Source organism: Corticium candelabrum, chromosome 5, assembly GCF_963422355.1.
Source record: "Corticium candelabrum chromosome 5, ooCorCand1.1, whole genome shotgun sequence".
Classification (NCBI taxonomy): Eukaryota; Metazoa; Porifera; class Homoscleromorpha; order Homosclerophorida; family Plakinidae; genus Corticium; species Corticium candelabrum.
Genome location: NC_085089.1, coordinates 8,519,442 through 8,541,313, shown reverse-complemented (window position 1 = coordinate 8,541,313; position 21,872 = coordinate 8,519,442). Strand labels below are relative to the sequence as shown.

The following is a 21,872-nucleotide window of genomic DNA, read 5'->3' as shown; positions in this document are numbered from 1 at the left end:
CTGTTTGTGTGTCTGTTTGTCTGTTTGTGTGTCTGTTTGTTTGTCTGTTTGTCTGTCTGTTTGTCTGTTAGTTAATAAATTGTTACTAGTCATTTTAAATAGTCACCTGAAGAAGGCTTATGTGGTTGAAATGTTGTGACAAATATTCCCTCTTGGTGTCAGATTTTGCAGAGTAGCTACTTTGTCTAACTTCCCACTGGCCTATTTCAGCTACAACTGCTGTGGAAGACGTGACTGTTGGTACTTCCCACCACTGTACCCCCGTTTGTCTGTTAGTTTGTCGTTTGTTTATCTGTTAGTTTCTTTGTATGTCTGTTTGTATGTCTGGTTGTCTGTCTTTTTGTCTGTCTGTTTGTCTGTCTGCCTATCTGTCTGTCTGTTTGTCTGTTTATTTGTTTGTTTGTTTGTCTGTTTGTTTGACTGTCAGTGTGTCATACGAGATATTTGTTTCCATGTCTGCATGTACAAGTGCTAATGTGACTGTAAACAGACTTAATTAAGTGGTGTTGATTATGCCAGGTGCGTGGAGAGCAGCAGCAAGAGCAACAGGAGACTAACATGCAGTCTCGTGCCAAGTGGGCAGAGAGACCAGTGAGTCGCATTGATATGCCAAAAGATTGTGTTGTTATTCGACGTATTCTGTGAACATCTATGATAGTGTGTGATGAATTTGGCCGAACGTAACTCATCATCATCAGTTGAGCCTCATTCAGGTGTGTGTCGTCTCCCAACCTGGCAAACACACGCACAGTGAGACACACACACACACACACACACACACACACACACACACACACACACACACACACACACACACACACACACACACACACACACACACACGGACTCACACACTTCATCAGTGATGATTGAACTAACAGAAGACTCAACGCCAACGGAGGAGAAGTGTCAAGAAGCGAGTGAGGAAGACAAGAGTGACGACGACGATGACACAAGTCTGGTGTTCTCAACACAGAATGCAATTGCCGAAGGTCCAAGGTATGTCTACAATTCACATGTCGTTTATTTTGATGAAGTATTATCATGATAGACAAAACTGATGGCTTAATTAAAGCATGTTGACATACATTAATTAAACAAGTATCTGTTTGTATCTACAATACAAGCTAATGTACACACACACACACACACACACACACACACACACACACACACACACACACACACACACACACACACATGGCAAAAATGGCAAATGGATAAGGAGCTGCCGTTAAACGGTAATGCCCCAGCCAGATGGCTGGGTTCCTGTGCACTAAGTAGGAGCTATGGGCCGTGCTAAGCAATCTCCTGAAGCCTGGGCGGGTGCTCGCAGGAGCACTGACTGAGATGCCAACTGTGATGTGGGCACCTGAAGTCCCACCAGGACCCCAGTGGCTGATGGACTTTGTCGCAGTCGGAGGCTTTTGACACACACACACACACACACACACACACACACACACACACACACACACACACACACACACACACACACACACACACACACACACACACACACACACACACACAGCTACATGGCTAATCACTAATTTCTTGGATTAATTAAATAAACTAAATTTTGTATTGCCAGCATGTTATAACTTCTCATTTTTTAGTTTTTTTGAAGTGTGGACTACACCAGTTTCTTCACAAAGTGATGCCAATGACACCGAAGATGAGCAGGTAGGAAGTAAGTTACAACCATTAGTCAACCAGCCTAACAGATTACTGTAAACACAGAATGCTGAGTCGGAGCCATCGACTCCTGATGAGCCAGACAGTAACTACATCATTGAGTCTACAAGCAAAATTTTTCCATCATTTCTAAGTTATTTATCTAGAACCAATTGTTGGAGACGTTGCTGCTGCCGTTCAAGACGAGTTGTTTCGGACAACGTTCGAGAGTTTGAATGAATCTGTAGCCGATCGTGTGTTTGGCCATTACAATGAGGGGAGCTCAGAGGCAACGATGAGTCCGCGGAGGAGCCTAACGGCCAAATTTCTTTCAGAAAGCATGAAGAAGGTATCAGTGAGGTGAGAAAACATGCACTATAGTGCGTTCACGCATTAGAGAGACTGGTGGAATGTGGCCATTTGTGCGACGAATCTGTTGCCCTCCGGGCGGATATTGGTATCAATCGAAAGGTCTTCACTTGCCGGATCTAATTACACTCACCGTTGGGCTACAGAGACGTAACTGAAGTTAGTAGAGCCAATTTCCTGTATTTTAATGAGTTAGGGGGCGGAGAAAGGCGGGATTAGGGTTAATTGCATAAAGCTAAGTACATAATTGTTATAGCTAGCAGGCTGTTAACAGTAACCCAACACAGTAAACTTCCCAGGTGGAGTGTCAGTTAGCTAGGAAAGAGTGCGTCTAGGATCCGTTTCTACTCTTCGTCCTTGGAACTTTCAGTTTCACACGACGACGAATCTTCTGATTCAGGACGAACTTCGAATTCAATGACCATCTGCTCTACAACGTCGCCTAGCACACCGTGTATTGTCCTGTAATGCTTTTCCACCTTCTCACGTACGTGCACGTGCCTCACGCAGTTTGCCCACTTTTCCACAGTAACGTTTGCTATACCTTCTCTACACAGATGCTTGATGTTTTCCATCGTAATCCCAGCAATCCCTGTGTTGTGCTGTGCAGCATAACTACAGGTCAGAGGAGGTCAGAGTCCTCATAGTGATGCCATCAACGCTCAAGAATGCACTAAATGCTGGTCAGTTTGGTTTTGATATGGTCAAATTAGTCAAGTTCTCGTGGTTTCCAGACGTTTCTCTGAGCCAGAAGTGAATGAGTGTATGTATCTGGTACATACAGCTGTTCCTAGAAGGGACAACTGACACATACAACCAGTGAGCGCCTAGAAACGTTCAGGTCTGTTGTCACGGGCTATAGCAAAAGTACAAGTTTTAGTAGACCATTGCATCATGAAGCAAACCACGTTTCAAGCCAGCGAGGCAGCCAGAGGCAACACGTTCATACGTACACTTTCACGTAACACTATAGTTAACTAATTTGTCATTGACACCATACGCTCTGAAACATAGATGTTAATTGCCTCCTGTGACAATATAACATCCCTTTACACAAACACTACGCCACGCCTTAAGGTGTACCCTACATTCCACCAGTCGCTCTAATTCGTGAACGCACTTTAGTGTTATGTAGGAGCAGAATTTAAGTTATAGCCTAGCGCGCGTTACATGGGCGTGGCTTAAGTAACACCCTTGTCAAGTGACCGTTACCTTGCAAAACTACCCGGATAACTAGCCTTAGTTTCTATGCATTCGTTACCCAGTTGCTAGTGAACTGAATGCCAGCCCAATGGGAGATGGTCTTCTAAGTTCGACTAGAATTTAGAATTTTGGTTGTGCCCATAGGTGAAAATATATTACTTATTTAATTACCTGGCACCAAGACCGGAAGTGGCAGTTTGTGATGCAGACCAAAGTCAACTTGAAAACCTGAGCAGCCATGGCTGCACAGGCTGTGTGGTGTCCTATGGCTCTGACTAATTTGGTAAATTGTTTGAAGATGAGGGCAACTCAATTAGGCATTGTCTGTGATTGGAATGTTTTATCATGATTGAGAGAAGTGGTTTGGGGCTTACACAGCATGCATTACAACATTGCCAGAGAAATACAGATGTCGGTGGGACTTTCTATTAGAATCTATAATACTTGGAAAATATTTAATTTGTACTTTATTGGAATGTGTAGTACTTGTTGTCGTATTTGCATTTGTATGTTACTATGTTAGTATCTTAGTCGGTGTGTTGCTTTGGGGTGGGTAAACACCTCCAGCTGTTGGGTAAACACCTCCAGCTGTTGACACACACACACACACACACACACACACACACACACACACACCTACATATATACATACATACATGACATTGTGTGTGTGTGTGTGTGTGTGTGTGTGTGTGTGTGTGTGTGTGTGTGTGTGTGTGTGTGTGTGTGTGTGTGTATTCTTGTTATTTGGCAGTTGTACCTTGGTTATAGCTGTCTGATAACACTGAACTTGATATACCTGCTCATCCATTTATTCATGTGACTATATGTCCAGTACTATCAACACCACTAAGTGTATGTTCATGTAGGCAACAACCTGATGGAGAAGAGAAGAGTGAAACTGATATTTGCGTGAACAAGATACCATTGCAAACTCCAACTGAGACAAAACCAGCATCTATGGCTGTTGATAAATCACAAGAAGAAGAAGAAGAAGAAGAAGAAGAAGAAGAAGAAGAAGAAGAAGAAGAAGAAGAAAAGGAAGTAGTCAGTGTTGTCTCAGAGCCAGAAAACCGAAGGCCACCAACAGTGCCATTTGTTGGTATTGCTACTGTGTCAGAGAAGTCGGTGAGATTATTAAGTTAACCATTTGCAAATATAATAATTGTGGGAAGAAACTGCATGCATGTTGTTACACACAGATTGCATGGTCTGTTTGCCAGATTTTGTTGTATACTGTGAAATTGAAGGGAAACGTTTTGAACAGATAGAGGAGAGAAAAACTGCGATGGCTGAAGAAGTGAAGAGAACGAGGAAGAGACTGGAGGAGGTAATGTGGTTTGATGTGTGCGGAGTGCAACCATTACTCAGTGCTGTCTGATCAATTACTTGCTGTCTGTTTCTGTCTGTCTGTCTGTCTGTCTGTCTGCCTGTCTGTCTCTGTCTGTATGTCTGTCTCTGTCTGTCTGTCTGTCTGTGTGTCTGTCTCTGTCTGTGTGTCTGCCTCTGTCTGTGTGTCTGTCTGTCTGTCTGTCTGTCTGTTTGTTCGTCTATCTGTCTGTCTGTCATTTCTGTGTGACATAATACTGTGTGTCTGTCTGTATTATGTAGCTTGGATGGAAGGCTCCATCAAAGGCAGATGCCAAACAGAATCAAAGAGAAGAAAACAAAAGCTCAAATGATTCACCGCCTGTATGTCTGTTGTACACACACACACACACACACACACACACACACACACACACACACACACACACACACACACACACACACACACACACACACACACACACACACACACACACACACGTGCACACACACACACACACACATACACACACACACACACACACACACATACACACACACACACACACACACACACACACACACACACACACACACACACACACAAGTATGCAGCCATACATATAAGCCTGAATTATTGAACACTGTTGTAGAAAAGGAAACATCGCGTTTTACCTGAACAACCGGCTGAATCTCCTGTTCTTGTAACACAATCAAAGGTAGATGGTTACTCACAGTTTTTGTATCATTGAAACCAGCAGTTGCCACAGAGAGCGCAAGAAGCAAGAGCTGCACGTCGAGCAGCGAAGGCCAATCAACCACCACCACAACCACCACCACAACAACAACAACCAGATCAAGAGCAGGTTGTGCAGGAAGGTGCGATTGGTGCTGCAACTGTGTTACCTGTTGAGTCCAGCAGCGATGCGACATCAACACAAGCTCTCCAAACAGACGACGTGGAGAAGGAGATTAGAGACATTCACAACCAAATGAGACACTTACTGCAACGATCACACACACTACTGACCGAATGGCGAGAGAAACCGGGAGGAGGACAAATCGTCAAGTCATTAGAAGACATGCTAAGAGACGTGAACGATCAATCAAGCAGCAGACAAACAGCAGCCAGCATGGCTGTAGATAGTCACACAAACGTATTACTGGAGCAATACTCAGACGCTCTTCTGGAGTTAGTAGGAAAGAAACTGGCAGCAAAGGGAGACGCTGAATGAACACGCTGAATGAACAAGTGACCAATTAGTGTTTACATACATACTTGCATACTTGTGCCACCTCTACTCTGCAGCTACCAAGCAGCCCAGTTTCAAGTAGAGAATATACAATGTTGGACGAATTGGAAAGACAATGTGTTATATCTTTATTTTTCATATCAGAGACGTACGGTATTCGATTACATTATAATATACTCTGCTATTCGTCTGTTGTGTCTGCTGTTTGAGTGGGTCGTATGTGTGACTTCAACTCGTCTACAGTAAGAGGAGGATTCAAAACTTTGGGTGTTTTATGAGACACATAAGGCTTTAACTATAAGGAAGACAACACAACAGGTTAGTATGACTGAGAACGCTGGATCAACTGCTCGACACTTGCCTGAAACCCTGTCAGGTCTGGAACAATAAACTGCGGCACCTTATGTTGCTGTACAATGTAACTACCTAATGAACAAGCATTAATGATAATATGGTCATCATATAGTCATCCAACAATCCATCAATCAGATGAAAAAGACATAACAGTGACAGACAAAACTCTATAAAATTGTCGCTAACCCTAACCCTCACCCTCATCCCCTAACCCTAAATTTCCTAGAGGAATTATCGGTTCCATAATAGTGACAAAATTTTTGTTGCTATGACAAGGGTATCCTAGCAATGATTTTTACATCCGACAGAACAATGAATGACAAACACGTAGGAAAGAACGTCAGACGCACGGACAAACACTAGACTCGAGCCAGTCTCTTTACCCCCTTTCGTTCCCCGGATGTTTTCATATAGAAATATATCCGGGGAACGATGGAGCCGGTGAAGAGCCCGGATACAATCTCGACAACCGATGAATGCAGAGTGACACGCGCGCAGATCTCGACAAACACAAGAACAAGCAGAGGTCACCTTTCTTAGTGTGAAATCCCGTCGACTTGGCACCACGACCTCAACACAAGCAACACAATCACCATCCCTAGACCTACTCATTTTCCTAACAAATCAAGACCTTTGTAGAATAGCCTGTTGCCTCTTTTAGACGTCAGATTGCCTCGTTTAGCTCCTCGCATCAGCCCACGTATCACATTCAAAGGCATTTTGGTCAATACATACTGCGCAGGCGTAACAGCGCAAGTGGGCGTGGTTTGTGTACAGGAAACGTTTGTTTGCCTTTCGTAGCGACCGGAGCTTGAACGGCTCGATTACCACAATAATTTCCATGAATTGCATTGAGAACTAAAAGGGTGAGTTGCTTGATGTCTGCATGCTGTACATGTTGCAAATCAAAGTGACTTTGCAAAATGTCGCATTTTCTAATTAGCTATACTTAGCTTGTAGAGTGACGCTATTTTGGCTGAATTATACGTCACTTTAGGTTGTCGTTTTAGGAAAACGTCTAGGGTTCGCACCTTGTGTGTTGTGGACGTAGAAATGTGTACACACTTTGTATGTGTTGTGTATTAGCTGTAGTTGTTAATGTTAATTAATTAATTAATTAATTAATTAATAATATAATTAATCTAAATGATAATAATATAATTTTTTAATGTCTAAATAGTGAAGATGCAGCAAGATACAAACGATCTGGCAAGCTTCGGCATTTGGGAGTGGCGAGATTCACTTCAGGATCTCGAGTTTAAACCAAACCAGTAAGAATTGTTTTAAAGTAACATTAATGATAACAATAATAATAATGGTGGTGGTGGTGGTAGTGGTGGTGGTGGTGGTGGTGGTTGCGGCAGTGCTTGTGGTAATGGTGGTGGTGGTGGTGGTGGTGGCAGTGGTGGTGGCGGTGGTGATGTGTTGCAAATTGTATGCAAGTGTGTCCAAACCTTTACATCAACTTACAACTTACTCGATTGTCTTTGCATTTCTGTTTGCACTGATACTGATACTTGCTTTTTTGTAGTGCCATATTGAAACGATTAGAACTTTCAGACACAATGTCAACAGGAACTGCCGTTCACATGCATCTCAGATACCAAGAGCCAGAGAAGAATCGCAAAAGGTAAAACCTGTTTGCTACTTTTCCTGCATTTGAAGAGAACAACATCTATAAATCGTCGTCATGTCTGTTAGAGAAATGTTTGAGTACATGCCTTGGCTTCCTAGCTGTGTTCCATTTGGGCATCCAGATCATACCAAACAATTTGCTCAGGTGTTAGCCAGCCAGTTTGCAAAGTCCACCAATGATTCAAGATTGAGAATTGTCAGCAAACTTGCACACGGTGATGGCCAACCTAGACGAAAGGAGAGTCAAACTCAAAAAACTCGTGCGAATGAAGAAGTACAACAGCTTGCAACAAACGTGGCAAATGTAACTAAACTGGAGCATGGTGGAGGCCATAATAGATCAACAGAGAGTCAGACTCAAAGAAACGACGCCAAGGAAGAAGCTAAACAACCAGCAACGAAAGTAACACTTGATCATATCAAAGGTGTGTATGGCATATATATCACTCATTTTCAATCACTAGCTGTGGTGCAGTGTGTGTACATTATTGGTAGTTGAGTGCATGCAATGAGTTTGATTGTGTGGGTGCCAAATCAGCTACTTTGTGCATGGCTACATGTTGTTGTAGAGGGGGTGTTGCACAAGTGTATGAACGTGTGCAACTTCAGATTGTACTTATCACATGTATGGCTGAGGTAATTCAATTTAGCAAACCCTTTGTTTATGGTTCTAACAATAACATACAGTAATGTTCATGCAGTTTGTTAATTCTTGCAACAGAGAATGAGCGAAGCAAATCAGGTCAATCTCTAGATACATGTATAGCTATACGAGAGCTCGTAAAGGGAGAGCTGTGTCTGTGTGTTTCTATGTACTCGCGTATCTCCCTAACAGCGAGTCACAGCGCCACCAAATTTTGCTTGCGCACGCCGAATCGATTGACCTCGACAGTGAAGGTGTCGTTGTCTTCCATAATTCTCTTGGGACAACGCGATTTTTTGTTGATCGAACCTGCCTTCACTCGCACGCGAATTTCTCTAAAACGGCGCATCAGATCTCCACCGAATTGAAACTGCTCATTCCTGCCCTCGGACAGTATGCACAGAGCGTGTGGTATAGTACTAGTGACATCGATAAGAGCAAGATATTTTTAGTATTTGGTTCTAAACTAGCCTCGAAGTTCCAGACCGTCTCAAAACCGAGTTCTGAAGTATACGGAAGACGCGCATGCATGCAATCAATTACAAACTGGCAATGTCGAACACGCCTTTGCCAGAAGCTGCACATGTCATTACAGAACTCTTGACGTTTAGTGACTGCAGCTTGCTGATTGGCTGACTCGGATCTCTTCCGAACTCGGTTTGATCAGAAGTAGATCCAGACCGTCTCATTTCTTTTGGGAGACGGTCTGGAACTTTGAGGCTACCCATATATATATATATATATATATATATATATATATATATATATATATATATATATATATATATGTACAGTGTACTTGCGTCGAATAGTTGCCACATTCACTACATTTGTTTCATACAACGGCAACAATGTCTTGGAACTGACGACGTCCAACAGGCATGGCGAGACGTGACTTTGTTATAAGGGGAATCGATTATCCGGGATTTGTATTGTCACCAGGAGCTAGTGCTAGATGTTCAAATTTAGTGGTAGACACAGGAGTTTCTTTTGTCTTCACAATGCCTGCCTCCGAAGAGACAAAAGACTGTAATTACATAGTTTAGTTTACATAATTGATTTACTGGTTATTGCAGGTACAGACAAGCGCGAATGCTTAACTACCACATTCTAAGTCTTTCTAATCTTGGTTGTGTGAATACGAGATCAAAAGCCATATACGTATGCAAGACTTTCTGAGCACAAAGTTTAGTATCTTCTTGTTTTCTACTCATAAAGTTAATATGCAATGAATTTATATTCGTATAACTTCTTAATGTTTGTAATGCACATACTTACACTCTGTACTTGTGGATTAATTATGTTATAATAATTAAGGGTTGTTTCGTAGCTGTGGCTTTGTCAAGATTAAGCACTAGATGTAGACGTAGGAAAAAGTCGTTGCCATTAAAATTTGAAGATCTTATCAAGTGGGTGGAAAATTACTGAAATTTATTATAGGAAATTTATGTAAATTTTTTGTTAGCAAAACTCAGTTTGATGACATGTTGCGGTCAACGTTAATATACATTGACAGCTTTCTAAAGTTGAAAGTACTGGAAAAGAAGGAATTGCAGCAAAAGAAAGAGAAGTACAACATGTAGCTGTGTGTGTGTGTGTGTGTGTGTGTGTGTGTGTGTGTGTGTGTGTGTGTGTGTGTGTGTGTGTGTGTGTGTGTGTGTACGTACATGTAATGGATGATGATGTTTCTGTTCAGCATGGTTACAGCAATTGAGGATAAGATGGCCATTATCGATGGTAGAGCAGACAAAGAGATCAAGCATAGACTTCTCGGAGAGAAATATTGTATGCTTGTCCTCGGATTTGAAATTCCTGCATATCATCACACAGAAACTGGAAAGTCAGTAGCTTTACTCTAGATCTAGTTCATATGTGAACAACTATTGTATTGGCAGTTAATTAATTAAACAATTAATGCCATGCCCAGATTGTTCTTATGTTCTCTGCTCAAAGCAGCTACTGCGGAGAATATGAGAATGTTGGTCTCACTTAATTAAGTCTTTCTCTACTTCAATGTTGGATGATATGTTGGTGCTACTTGAGTTGTGTTTGCTAGATGGAGAACGTCAAAAACGCGTGCTGACAGAACTCTGTATGAGGTGAACTACTGTGCAAACACACACACACACACACACACACACACACACACACACACACACACACACACACACACACACACACACACACACACACACACACACACCACTTAATATTGTTGCTTATTCCTATTTTGTCAGGCTATCTATGAATTTCTTGTCTTGGCAACATGGCTTACATTTAGACAACAACACTGGCAATGGATATGTGAAGAGTTGGGCAGGTGCTCTATTTTCTTTTCTTTTTTCCATTCGTTAGGCAGTTTGTCCTTTCCTTTCTGCAGAATCTTTCGCTCAGATTTGTTTAACGTTCAAAAGCGTCTGTGTGGAAGCAGTTCCTGGGAAGACAATGAGGACATTCCGTGGAGCTCTCGATGTTTGTTTATTGACTTTCAAGTGCAACTGAAATAATTTTAAATTATGTATCTGTTTTATATGTAGCACCTTTTCTAAGACCATACAACAGTTCCAAAAAAGAAAAGTACATAAAGCTCTGATTTAGGAAAGTTAATTCAGTTTTTAATCATTTGTGTATTTTTACTTAGACGCCGGTATTGTGCTCTGATCAGGTATGCCTTGCTTGTGTGTGTGTGTGTGTGTGTGTGTGTGTGTGTGTGTGTGTGTGTGTGTGTGTGTGCACGTGTGTGTGTGTGTGTGTGTGTGTGTGTGTGCCTGTCTGGCTGTTGATCTATCTATCTATCTGTCGGTTTGTTTGTCTGTTTAGATCTGCCTATTTCGCTGTTTTGCTGTATCTCTGTGTCTCTGTGTGACTGTCTGTGTATTTTGTGTATGGTTGTTTACTCTGGAAATCATACTACAGAGCCATAATGCAGGGTACAATCTATTCAACACAAGTTGATACTAACATTACCAGCAATGTTTCTTATTCTAGTGGTCATACACCCATTCTTGCCTCTGTTCTGCCAACAACAAAGGAAGCAGCTGCTTGGCTATTTTCTAGCTATCTAGAAAGACAGAAGCGTTCTCGTTCATGGTAAGCTACAATACTTAGAGACTGTTAGTTTGCAAGTAAAACTTGTACCTACGTATAGTGTTATTGGAATAGTTGTCACTATGTGTCATTGCTGTTGTACAACATAGTTGGTTGTAACTACTCACTGTTACTGTATGGTATTATTATTAAATTACTGTTGTTGTTGTTGTTGTTGTTGTTTTGGCATTTGTTGCTGTTGTTCTGCAGCCCGCCTTCTTTGCCATCAAGAGAACAACGACCAAGGTATAGTAATTGGACTTAAACACGTGATTATATATAGTGAGCACACACACACACACACACACACACACACACACACACACACACACACACACACACATACTCGCACACACACACACACACACACACACACACACACACACACACACACACACACACACACACACACACACACACACCACCACCACCACCACCACCACCACCACCACCACCACCACACCACACCACACAATATAGTCTAAAAGCATTTAGAATTTAGAATCAATGTATTTTTCTATGCAGTTTTCCAAGCAGACTTGGTATTATTGGTGAGCCTCTCTGCACATTTGACGTGAATACTTTGTCATTGGTTCATTTGGAAGACTGGTACTGTAATGTACTTGATCTGATGGTTAATTAGACAAAAACATTGAAATGTTGTATATCTGTTTGTGCAGTGATGGCAGTGGTGGTTCATCTGTTCAGTTCCCCAACCTTTCAGAAAATTAATTATCAACAAACAAATGGCAAATCAAGTATTTTTGCTAGTCTGAATAATTTTAGTTTTCTACACAGCAAAACTGTTTTACTTTTTTCATTAATTAATAGCAGTTATTGAATTGGTATTGCAGATTAAGTAACGCATGTGGTTTTGACATTGAGAACAGACATCTGAAGCATCACTGTAAGTGTTGTTTTATTTGCTAGGCGTGATGCCAGATGGGGTGTGGTGTGATGAAGTGTGGTGTGGTGGGGTGTGGTGTGGTTCGGTGTGGTGTGGTGTGGTGTGGTGTGGTGTGGTGTGGTGTGGTGTGGTGTGGTGTGGTGTGGTGTGGTGTGGTGTGGTGTGGTGTGGTGTGGTGTGGTGTGGTGTGGTGTGGTGTGGTGTGTTGTGGTGTGGTGTGGTGTGGTGTGTTGTGTTGTGTTGTGTTGTGATGTGGTGTGTTGTGGTGTGTTGTCTGTGTGTGTGTGTGTGTGTGTGTGCGTGTGTGCGTGCGTGCGTGCGTGTGTGTGTGTGTGTGTGTGTGTGTGTGTGTGTGTGTGTGTGTGTGTGTGTGTGTGTGTGTGTGTTTCAACCTGCTCCAGGAGCAGAAACAACAGCTGATGAATGATATCTTTGTTTCTGGAGAAGCATTAAAGAAAGTATCTACATTTTCTTATCTTGGTAGTGTCATCTCTGATGATTGCACCATAAATAATGACATTGCTACACGCTTGCAAAAAGCAAACAGATCATATGGTGCACTTCAAAGAGGCTGTGGAGTCAAAGAGGTATCAAAGTAAAAGCTAAAATCAAAGTATACAAGGCAGTCATTCTTACAACTCTTTTATATGGGTCACAATCATGGACGCTTTACCGGAAAAACATTAAAGAACTTGAAAAATTCCATCTTCGTAGTCTGCGTCGTATCTTGCGAATTCATTGGAGTGAAAGAGTGACAAATAGTGAGGTTCTGAAATGATCTGGTATGACAGGGATTGAATGTATGATAACAAAACAACAACTACAATGGGTTGGTCATGTCACAAGAATGAATGACAGAAGGCTACCAACGCAAGTGTTCTATGGACAGTTGTTAAATGCCAAGAGAAGAACTGGTGGCCAAAAACTTAGATATAAAGACATGCTGCGTCATCATCTGCAGAATGTGGGCATCAATCAGGACAATTGGGAGTCACTAGCGTCTGATCGTTTGGTTTGGAGGAAGAAAGTGTCATCTGGTCTGAAGAAATTTGAGGATGAGAGAATAGAAAATTAGAAGAACGACGACACATACACCAGCAAATGGCTCAAGGAGTAATTACAAGTCAATATGTGTGCGCCATCTGTCATCGCGATTGTCATTCTCATATTGGTCTCTATGCACATGAACAAGCACACAAGCGATGGTTGAATTCTAATCAGTAGAGAAGTCGTGAACTTGTACACGAGTAGCGGACAATGAATGAATGAATGAATGAATGAATGAATGAATGTGTGTGTGTGTGTGTGTGTGTGTGTGTGTGTGTGTGTGTGTGTGTGTGTGTGTGTGTGTGTGTGTGTCTGTGCGCAGCGATACATTTTATTGCTACAAATAGCCATCACGCTGAGCAGACATTACAGACCATAACAGGACTAATTAAACATGTTCAGTTAGTTTGTGACTAAGATAATGTACAGTCATAAATACGTATACACATGTCCATACAACGATATATGATCATTTTTAATTACATGATTGTTCTTCTTTTTCAACACTGTTGCTTTTTATATCAAAATTTTAGAAAAATCAAGAATGCTTCTGTTAGCTTTGAATTTTTGTCAAACAGTGTTGTCTATGTGGGCATGTATGTGGACCTCTACCAGTATTTCTTTCTCTCTAGATTGGTAGTACAGTAAAAATTGCAATACACCGTATATTAACGTTGAAACTACCCATTCAACATGCACCAATCACTCGTGAGTTCCTTGCAGTCCAGACCATTGTCTATCTTGAGCAATGCCCGGATATCGCGGTATGTCGTTTGATAATGATTTTGTCGCTTCTGGTTCGGTATTGCTCCCAGACCCGCCAGATGTACAAAGAGGCGGTGAAATGCCGCTTGAAACTCTTGGTAAGATGTCGACGAGTTTCTCTCGCTACTGTAGAGATTGCACTCAGAAAATGACGTTTTTACGCGGCAGAACGCCGACTGAATGCTCTAAAATTTAGAGATACGAATGATCGAAAAGTCGGCCGTCAAATGGTTCGCGAGATGACGAGAGTTCGCAGTCAACAAGACTCCATTCAGTCTACAGATCAAACGGTAGGCGGACCCCTCGACGTCAGTGAAGACTCATTCAGACCGTTTGCTGGACCTCCTGTGAGAGATGAGGATGAGTGGAGTGAGCGTGGATCTGAAGAGTCACTAAACAGTGAAGACAGTGATGACAACGGCAGGTCGTGGTGTTTCTGCTGTGTGGCAAGTTTGCCTGATCGGAGACATAGAGTGGATGACGTCATACCCAATAGAAAAGCAGTGAAAACTGACGAATCAGTAAATTTATTGGACGATGCTGAAATTGAAATGAATGAGGCTGGTGATGATGATAACACGCCTCAAACATGACGTCTAGAGTAGAGACTTAGGATGTATAGGTTAGTGTTGCAGATGTGCTATTCTAAAGATGGAGCTGTTGCTAGGAGTGAGAAGAACATTGCGAAATTGACTTGCTATTAGTGGCCATTGCTGGAAGTACGATACTTATATCCATTAATTAACTTAGCTAGAATGATATTACACTGGAATAGCCACACTCTGCATGGCTGTTTATATGATTACACTGCTTGTAATACATAGCTATTCTTGTGAAGTTGTGTTTCTGACTATCTGTTGCAGTTGGTGTAGAGCAGGAGTGAAGGCAGCTGTACTGTACTGTGTAATTAGTCACAAATACTACACATGTCACTTGTTATAATAAAATGATAGTTCTAGTTTAATTAATTAATAATAATATGGGATCTACTTGGATTCTTCATAAAGTCATGTCTGCTTTCTAGACAGCCGTGATGGTCTAAGTACTTCTGAAGCAGGGTTTGCTTTCGGTACTTGTAATAGACTACAAACCAGACTGATCTGGTTGAGCACGACATATTAATTTTTTTAAATTTAATAATAATATTAACAGCCGTGATGGTCTAAGTACTTCTGAAGCAGGGTTTGCTTCCAGTACTTGTAATAGACTTTACAAACCAGACTGATCTGGTTGAGCACGACACACATTAATAATAATAAATAATAATAATAAATAATATTATTTAATTATAATAATGCTGCAGGTTGTGACGATTCTCATCACAACCTGCAGCACTTACAGAAAACAGTGCTTCTGGGATCTACTCGGATCCTTCGTAAAGTCATGTCTTCTTTCTAGACAGCCGTGATGGTCTAAGTACTTCTGAAGCAGGGTTTGCTTCCGGTACTTGTAATAGACTTTACAAACCAGACTGATCTGGTTGAGCACGACACATAATAAATAATTATTTAATTAAACTAGTAATGACGTTGTTTAGATTGAATAGCTGAGCAAGTTAACATCTGAGGTATTTATCTTCAAGTGTAGCAACTTTGTTTACAATTGCCAAACATGATCATGTATTACCGGTATGAATTTGATAATCAAATATGATTGTAGTGTAGATTCAATAACACCAAATATGGCGCACCACTAGATATAACAACTGGGGCACAGTATATTACTAAAATATCTCTAGAACAACACATGCACAATACAGACAAACCGCCTGCCTGTGTGTTTACCTAACCAACCGACCGCTCGCCACGCCCTACACTTTTAGTTGATATAAACTGCTGCTAATGGTTATGACCACAAACAAACCGAAGCTTCGTACGTGGAAAAGCACCAAAGACCGCATGGCGTTAAAAAGCAGTGGTACGTACATTTCTATTACAGACAGTGCGCCATCAACCAAACAGTTTATTTCTCGTATTTTGGCGATAACCCGTCGACTTACCTACCAATTCAGACTCTTGTGTTAGAGGCATCTAGGCTAACTGGGCAATTACATTGTTGATTAATTTTTGCGTTTGATTTAGCATTTGTTCCAACGGAAGTTGCTTTGGGTGGACGTCAGTTGCTCGGAGAGCATATGGAATCTCATTACAGACGCATACAGACGGCAAGACGTGAGATATCGACTACGTGTTTGTGTTGAGTTCATGTTCACACTACGATTGCGTTGATTTTTATTGATTCAGCGGCGGTGGACACGGCGGAGCCCAACTCTATGTCGTCACACATTAAACGTACGTCAGCCATCTTGTCATTCATTCCGTAGTGAATTAGTAAATGCTAGATATTAATGATGACATGGATTGTACGTGTAAATTAATTAAATGCCATCATGTGAGAGATCATCCCAATGTCTGTCTGTCCGTCTGTCTGTCTGTCTGTCCGTCTGTCTGTCTGTCTGCCTGTCTGTCTGTCAATACATATATTTTCAAAGAACAACACTATTACATTCTAGTCTGACCCAAACGGCCGACGCCATAATTTAACTACGTGCAAATGAACTGTCAACTGTAAAGATCTTAGAATGTCCCAGCCTTGCTAACTTTCTGCTGATGACGCTAGCATTACATCTTTGCAAAGCTACCGACATTCATCTATGCCAGAATGACTTAAAATCACGACTGTTCTTTCTTCCGTCTTCGTCTATAGACTGAAGTGTCTATAGACTGAAGTGACAGGCGGTGCAGGAATTGAGCTGCCTCTGAGCCCCAACGTCCAAAGTGTTCGAACACTAATGGGATGCAGTTGGAGGGGAGGCCCCAGACATCCCTTTCTTTAGCATATTTCTCTGATTTCTTGACCTCGCGGGTAGCTTCGGCCGCGCCGTCTTCCTGAGCTGCTCGAGACATCACATGTAGTGCCCATGGGTGGACCACCGAGATGTCCAGCTCAATGTCACAACCCTGTTGAGCGTCAAAGACAACGATGTCGGGGCGGCCGTCACTATTAACATAAAGATTCCTCAGTTCTCGCTGATGGGACGTCTTCAAATGCTGTAGACAGCTGCTCCAAACACTAGTCAATGTCTCATGAGTCCATATTGGCCCACCACCGGTCTTACATGTGAGAAGGTGATAGCCGTCTTTATCAATGTCTTTGCCACATTCGCATATAGGGACAACAGAACCGAGGGGCATTTCAAGACCCAACCTCATGCGTATTGCTAAGCGAAAATCACTGGGTTTTAATGCAAGCTTTGCAGAAGAAGGTATTGAGTCAAGCCATGCACCTGCTCCAAGTCCCTGTAGCGACCTGAACCAAGCAGCTGAGAGCTGAGATAGTGGGTTTGAGAGAATAGAGGACACAATTTGATCCGTTTGCTCCAATTTTAGCTTTTGCTGTAGCTTTTTCGGGTTGTTGATAAGTTCAACGAGGCTCTTATTTCCTGGCAGGCCTGCAAAAGGTGAGAGGCAATTGATCCGTTGTGACCTGGATGTTGGACTGCACGGGAGATATTTTTGACTAAGTCTGTAAGATCACCAAATGATTGAGGGAGGTGAGCTAGAGAACGGGCCCGACTTGATATGAACGCAATTGGACACGTTGACACCATAGAGGACATGCCAAACCCACCGTTCCGGATTGGCAATGTTGCTTGCAGCCACTGTTGCTCTCCTATATCGTGGCAACAGACCAATTGCCGGAAAGTTGCCTTCGTTAGCTTATCATAGAACCTGGTAGCAGGTTTCAGCAGAGTGGGATACACTGAGCGAGCAAGGTGATTTATTCGATTCGTGTTGCAATAGCGTAGAATTAGCATACCAGACTGGGGGTCATCCAAGGAAGCAAGCTTGTCACATAGACCTTGTCCTCCTTTAGCAAATCCCAAACAAGTCTTGGTGACGTAGTGTTGATGACCTATGGGAATCCCCAATATGATTGTTGTCTGTCTTTCTGTCTGTCTGTCTTTCTGTCTGTCTGTCTGTCTGTCTGTCTTTCTTTCTGTCTGTCTGTCTGTCTGTCTGTCTGTCTGTCTTTCTTTCTGTCTGTCTGTCTGTCTGCATACATTTTTCATATTTGAATTAGGATACAATAGCAAATGGCTAACTACGTTTGTCCTATGACAATAAAAGCAAGAGAAAACAACTAACAACTAAATACAATATATATTTAACTACTAATTGGTTAAAAGGGATCATGTGATCCCTTTTCTATAGAACATCTACGAGTCTGGGCACTTGGCCTGTCCCAACAAGGCATTACTGATTTTCTTCAGAAGTACGTTGGTATTGCAACGTTGCAATTAAATGGCAATTCTTTAACGCCAATAGTCTTTAAACTCTGTCCTGTTTGATTTTCCAAAGTCATCCTTTGATCGTTTTGACAAGCCATCTAAATAGGTCTCTGCCTTCTTGCCCCATCTTCCAAAGTGTTCCAAGACTAGTGGAACCACTCTCACAGACAACCCACCAGGATGTTTTTCTTTCTCATGTCTGTCTCTCTGTCTGTCTCTCTGTCTGTCAATACATATATTTTCATACATCAGCATTATTACAGTCTAATTGTCCAAACACCAGTCCAAATGCTCACAATGGGCCACACAACAAAACCCAACTACTTATAATTAACAAATGCTTTATCAATGTTCAGAGAGTTTTTAAACTGTCCTGCTCTTCCTAATTTCCTACTAATCACATTAGCATTGCATCTTTGCAATGCTATAGACAAACAACGATGCCAGTACGTCTTGAACTCTCTGCTGTTCTTCCTTTTATCGTCATCTGTTGAGAGAATGTCTGTCTGTCTGTCTGTCAAGTTTATTTATTGAAACACAAACTCTATGTTACATTTCTAACACTGTCTGTGTGTCTGTCTGTGTGTCTGTCTGTGTGTCTGTCTGTCTGTCTGTCTGTCTGTCTGAATTGATGAACAGAGTAATGGACTGAGGTGGATTTGTTTACTTTTGAAGATTTGCTATTTTTATTAAAGTTTAAAATCAATAAAACAATCTGTCTGTCTGTCTGTGTGTCTGTTTGTCTGTCATATATTTTTCAAATATGAACTATAATAGATACAATAAATCACTAAATGCTTGCATCCTTTGAACAACAACTATAACAACTAACTATTATAAACTAAACTAAAGGGATCAATGTCTATGTGTCTGTGTGTCTGTCTGTCTGTGTATCTGTCTGTGTGTGTATCTGTCTGTGTGTGTGTGTGTCTGTCTGTGTGTCTGTCTGTTTGTCTTTCTCTCTGTCTGTCCATTAATTTTTAAACCATATTTGCAAAGTTGGACTGGGTTTAGTATACGCTCAAGTTGTGTACCATTCAGTTTGCTTTCATGTGTCATCTTTTAGATTGTTTTAAACGTACATGCACAGTTGAGTCAGATATATACAGTAGTTGAGATACATAACTACATAGTAATATAAACTGTTAAAAGACAACTCTTTAAATTTACGTATTGTTCATGGTTGGTAGTTAGAAACAAGACAAGAAAACAACATAATGAGACTAGAGCTCGAACAGCTTTACAAGAATCTCGTATTGGATCAGTAAGCCACATCATCTGTACACATCAGAAATGTGTGTTGTTTTATTGTTGTTGTCTAGACGTTGTCTTTGGATGGTTTAGACTTGGACCAACCAGTGAATGGTCATGATACGTCAAATGTAGACGAAGTTGACAAACTAAATATGGTTCAACGTTTTGGTCCTCACCCATCATTTGTGAGAGAGTCATCTGTTGATAGACAGTCTCTCAGTTCAACAGCATTGCATAGTCAGAGCAACATGTCACTGTCTTTGTCAGATGGTCTGCAATGTGTGGATTCACCGAGGGTTGTATCTAATACGACAAGCAGTCAGAGATATCCACACAGGTTGAAAGAGAGATATGTACTGAAATCTAATGACAGACATCAATGTGTTGAAGCATCACAACGACGTACACTTGCATGGAAACCTAGTGGAACAGCTGTTAGAGATTATATGGGAGCAATACCTGTAGGAGTACAAATGAGCTTACAACGTTCCTCTCAGAAGCGAAGGGAGAGAGGAGACGTACGAGCGAAACAAGATATTAGAAAACTTGATAGGACAGATGGTGTGGAGTCTACTGAAAAACACGTTTTTCAAACCGATGACAATCGTAGACATACGAGCAGTGTGTTGGGAAATAATGATAGTTTACACAATAAACAAGGATCTAGACATCAAAATGAATCTGCTAATTCTCACGCTGATATGTTACACGAGCAACAGGAACTTGCTGTCTCAATTGGCTCTACATGTGAACACGACTTGATCAGTCTTAGTCTATCCAGGTTTGTACTGTACTTGATATCATATTATGTAAACATGACAGATATCAATGTGTGTGCAAGAGTGTATGATGGATGATGTTAGTTTGCAGTGCTAACATCACAGACATTGTGTTGTGCTTATCTTTCTTGTTTGTTGTGTATGTTGTACTGCCCGTATTAAAGTAGTAAAAACTGAATTTTTTGCCTAAACAGGGTTGGTGGAGCACGTACTCCAGATGTTGGGTGGGCCAGGTCTTGTGCAAGCCCCACCCACAGCAAACGTAAAGTAGCTAATTTATTTTATCACTTGCACCAATATTTCCGGAACTTCTCGTCAAAGCTCGGCAGAAGTCTTATTTTCAAAAGTTGGTTAGCCCATGGCCCACCTAGCCCACCTAGCCCACCCTGCTCCGCCAGCCCTGCTAAAGTACTTTTTGTTTATATCTGGTCTATGACACTACACTTAGTTATTCATTGCATTCTGTAGTCCTGTAGTTTGTTTGTTGTTTGTTGTGATGGTTTGTTGTTTCTCAGCGTGCAGCCTGTTTTATTGCTACACAAACAAGCAATGGCTGAGAAAAGTCAGAAGAGAGCAGCAGAGTTAGTTACAGTCACAAGCAATATTCATGCAATATGCTGTACCAGTTTATGTATTTCAGAGAACGAGAACTTCAGTATTTACAATTTGTATCAGAAGTCACATCCGACATTCTAACAAGAGGTGTCTATAGTGATCAGTGAGTCAGTCACGAGTGTATGAATGTATTAGTGTGGCAATACGTTGACTGTGTAGAGCTTTACAATTAGTCTTTAAGTCTCATGTTGAGAGAAGAAAAGCCGACTTAGATGAAGTACCAACAAGCATACATGTTAATTAAATGATGCATTTGTGACGTGTTGATGCTATGCAGGATATATTATATCAGAAACTTGATCAGCTCAAGATAGATCTCGGTCTCCAATAAACTGGCCATTTGTTGTGGGTAATTGTTGAGATTACAATAGCAAATTAATATTAATGTCATACAGCTTGTATTTTTCTCTTGATCATTCAATAATTTTGATTGACTTTGCATACAAATCAGTCAATTCACAGACATAGATGCTTTGAAATTCATTATGTTGTATTTTAGTATTTTGATACTTACATTAACATATTTGAGCTACTGTAACTCAATGACGTCTCGTCTGTTTGTTGCTTTTAAAGTTTATTATTAGAAGAAGTGTTTGCTGTAGACTCTTGGATACATTTGGATGACTTCTCTTTCTGCTGACAAATTAGTTAATTTTTTTCTGAGGATACCATACCCATCGATTTG

General features: G+C 41.3%; 5 protein-coding genes across 6 annotated transcripts in view; 4 read left to right on the top strand and 1 right to left on the bottom strand.

Annotated features, from left to right (window-relative positions):
• Window positions 1-5,994, top strand: part of LOC134179326 (WD repeat-containing protein 62-like) — an 18,006-nt gene extending 12,012 nt beyond the window's left edge. Inside the window, exons 27-37 of one of the 2 annotated variants that reach the window (XM_062646195.1) lie at window positions 520-591; window positions 659-713; window positions 882-999; window positions 1,620-1,686; window positions 1,744-1,783; window positions 1,845-2,037; window positions 4,119-4,377; window positions 4,517-4,579; window positions 4,861-4,941; window positions 5,211-5,276; window positions 5,328-5,994. In XM_062646195.1, the coding sequence (XP_062502179.1) occupies window positions 520-591; window positions 659-713; window positions 882-999; window positions 1,620-1,686; window positions 1,744-1,783; window positions 1,845-2,037; window positions 4,119-4,377; window positions 4,517-4,579; window positions 4,861-4,941; window positions 5,211-5,276; window positions 5,328-5,792 (1,479 nt within the window). In that variant the 3' untranslated portion in view covers window positions 5,793-5,994. Of the gene's footprint in view, window positions 1-519; window positions 592-658; window positions 714-881; window positions 1,000-1,619; window positions 1,687-1,743; window positions 1,784-1,832; window positions 2,038-4,118; window positions 4,378-4,516; window positions 4,580-4,860; window positions 4,942-5,210; window positions 5,277-5,327 lie in introns of both variants that reach the window. The other variant, XM_062646194.1, reaches the window with a different exon arrangement.
• Window positions 5,911-6,900, bottom strand: LOC134179327 (large ribosomal subunit protein mL41-like). Its single transcript, XM_062646196.1, has 4 exons — window positions 6,796-6,900; window positions 6,696-6,734; window positions 6,172-6,236; window positions 5,911-6,105 (listed from the first exon to the last, which is right to left on the bottom strand). Exons 1-4 carry the CDS (start codon window positions 6,881-6,883, stop codon window positions 5,992-5,994), a joined length of 306 nt encoding a protein of 101 aa, XP_062502180.1. The 5' UTR covers window positions 6,884-6,900; the 3' UTR covers window positions 5,911-5,991.
• Window positions 6,901-6,917: 17 nt separating this feature from the next.
• On the top strand, window positions 6,918-12,407 carry LOC134179325 (protein phosphatase 1 regulatory subunit 36-like). The gene is made up of 16 exons (XM_062646192.1): window positions 6,918-7,030; window positions 7,345-7,435; window positions 7,696-7,794; window positions 7,866-8,224; window positions 9,773-9,851; window positions 9,908-10,012; window positions 10,139-10,282; window positions 10,499-10,541; window positions 10,680-10,762; window positions 10,823-10,914; window positions 10,980-11,019; window positions 11,084-11,107; window positions 11,431-11,532; window positions 11,740-11,775; window positions 12,055-12,138; window positions 12,210-12,407. The coding sequence occupies exons 2-16, from the start codon at window positions 7,350-7,352 to the stop codon at window positions 12,259-12,261; spliced, it is 1,428 nt and encodes a 475-aa protein (XP_062502176.1). The 5' UTR covers window positions 6,918-7,030; window positions 7,345-7,349; the 3' UTR covers window positions 12,262-12,407.
• A 1,726-nt stretch (window positions 12,408-14,133) lies between these two features.
• On the top strand, window positions 14,134-15,085 carry LOC134180267 (uncharacterized). The gene is made up of 2 exons (XM_062647382.1): window positions 14,134-14,346; window positions 14,417-15,085. Exons 1-2 carry the CDS (start codon window positions 14,232-14,234, stop codon window positions 14,839-14,841), a joined length of 540 nt encoding a protein of 179 aa, XP_062503366.1. The 5' UTR covers window positions 14,134-14,231; the 3' UTR covers window positions 14,842-15,085.
• A 1,036-nt stretch (window positions 15,086-16,121) lies between these two features.
• LOC134180274 (uncharacterized) lies at window positions 16,122-21,753 on the top strand. The gene is made up of 9 exons (XM_062647390.1): window positions 16,122-16,165; window positions 16,330-16,419; window positions 16,492-16,539; window positions 19,730-19,803; window positions 19,862-20,574; window positions 21,088-21,153; window positions 21,213-21,290; window positions 21,347-21,404; window positions 21,465-21,753. Exons 1-9 carry the CDS (start codon window positions 16,147-16,149, stop codon window positions 21,516-21,518), a joined length of 1,200 nt encoding a protein of 399 aa, XP_062503374.1. The 5' UTR covers window positions 16,122-16,146; the 3' UTR covers window positions 21,519-21,753.
• The last annotated feature ends 119 nt before the right edge of the window (window positions 21,754-21,872 follow it).

Coding starts and splice junctions, on each gene's coding strand:
- LOC134179325 (XM_062646192.1), top strand. CDS start 7,350: ATGCAGCAAGATACAAACGATCTGGCAAGCTTCGGCATTTGGGAGTGG. Junction 9,852..9,907: donor AAATTTGAAGATCTTATCAA/GTGGGTGGAAAA, acceptor ATTTTTTGTTAG/CAAAACTCAGTTTGATGACA. Junction 10,915..10,979: donor CATTCCGTGGAGCTCTCGAT/GTTTGTTTATTG, acceptor TTTTATATGTAG/CACCTTTTCTAAGACCATAC.
- LOC134180267 (XM_062647382.1), top strand. CDS start 14,232: ATGCCCGGATATCGCGGTATGTCGTTTGATAATGATTTTGTCGCTTCT. Junction 14,347..14,416: donor AATGCCGCTTGAAACTCTTG/GTAAGATGTCGA, acceptor TTTACGCGGCAG/AACGCCGACTGAATGCTCTA.
- LOC134179327 (XM_062646196.1), bottom strand. CDS start 6,883: ATGCCTTTGAATGTGATACGTGGGCTGATGCGAGGAGCTAAACGAGGC. Junction 6,735..6,795: donor CAACAGGCTATTCTACAAAG/GTCTTGATTTGT, acceptor GCTTGTGTTGAG/GTCGTGGTGCCAAGTCGACG. Junction 6,237..6,695: donor GGGATTTCACACTAAGAAAG/GTGACCTCTGCT, acceptor CTTGTTCATTAG/GTAGTTACATTGTACAGCAA.
- LOC134180274 (XM_062647390.1), top strand. Junction 16,540..19,729: donor TATGTCGTCACACATTAAAC/GTACGTCAGCCA, acceptor CATGGTTGGTAG/TTAGAAACAAGACAAGAAAA. Junction 21,291..21,346: donor AGAGGTGTCTATAGTGATCA/GTGAGTCAGTCA, acceptor TTGACTGTGTAG/AGCTTTACAATTAGTCTTTA.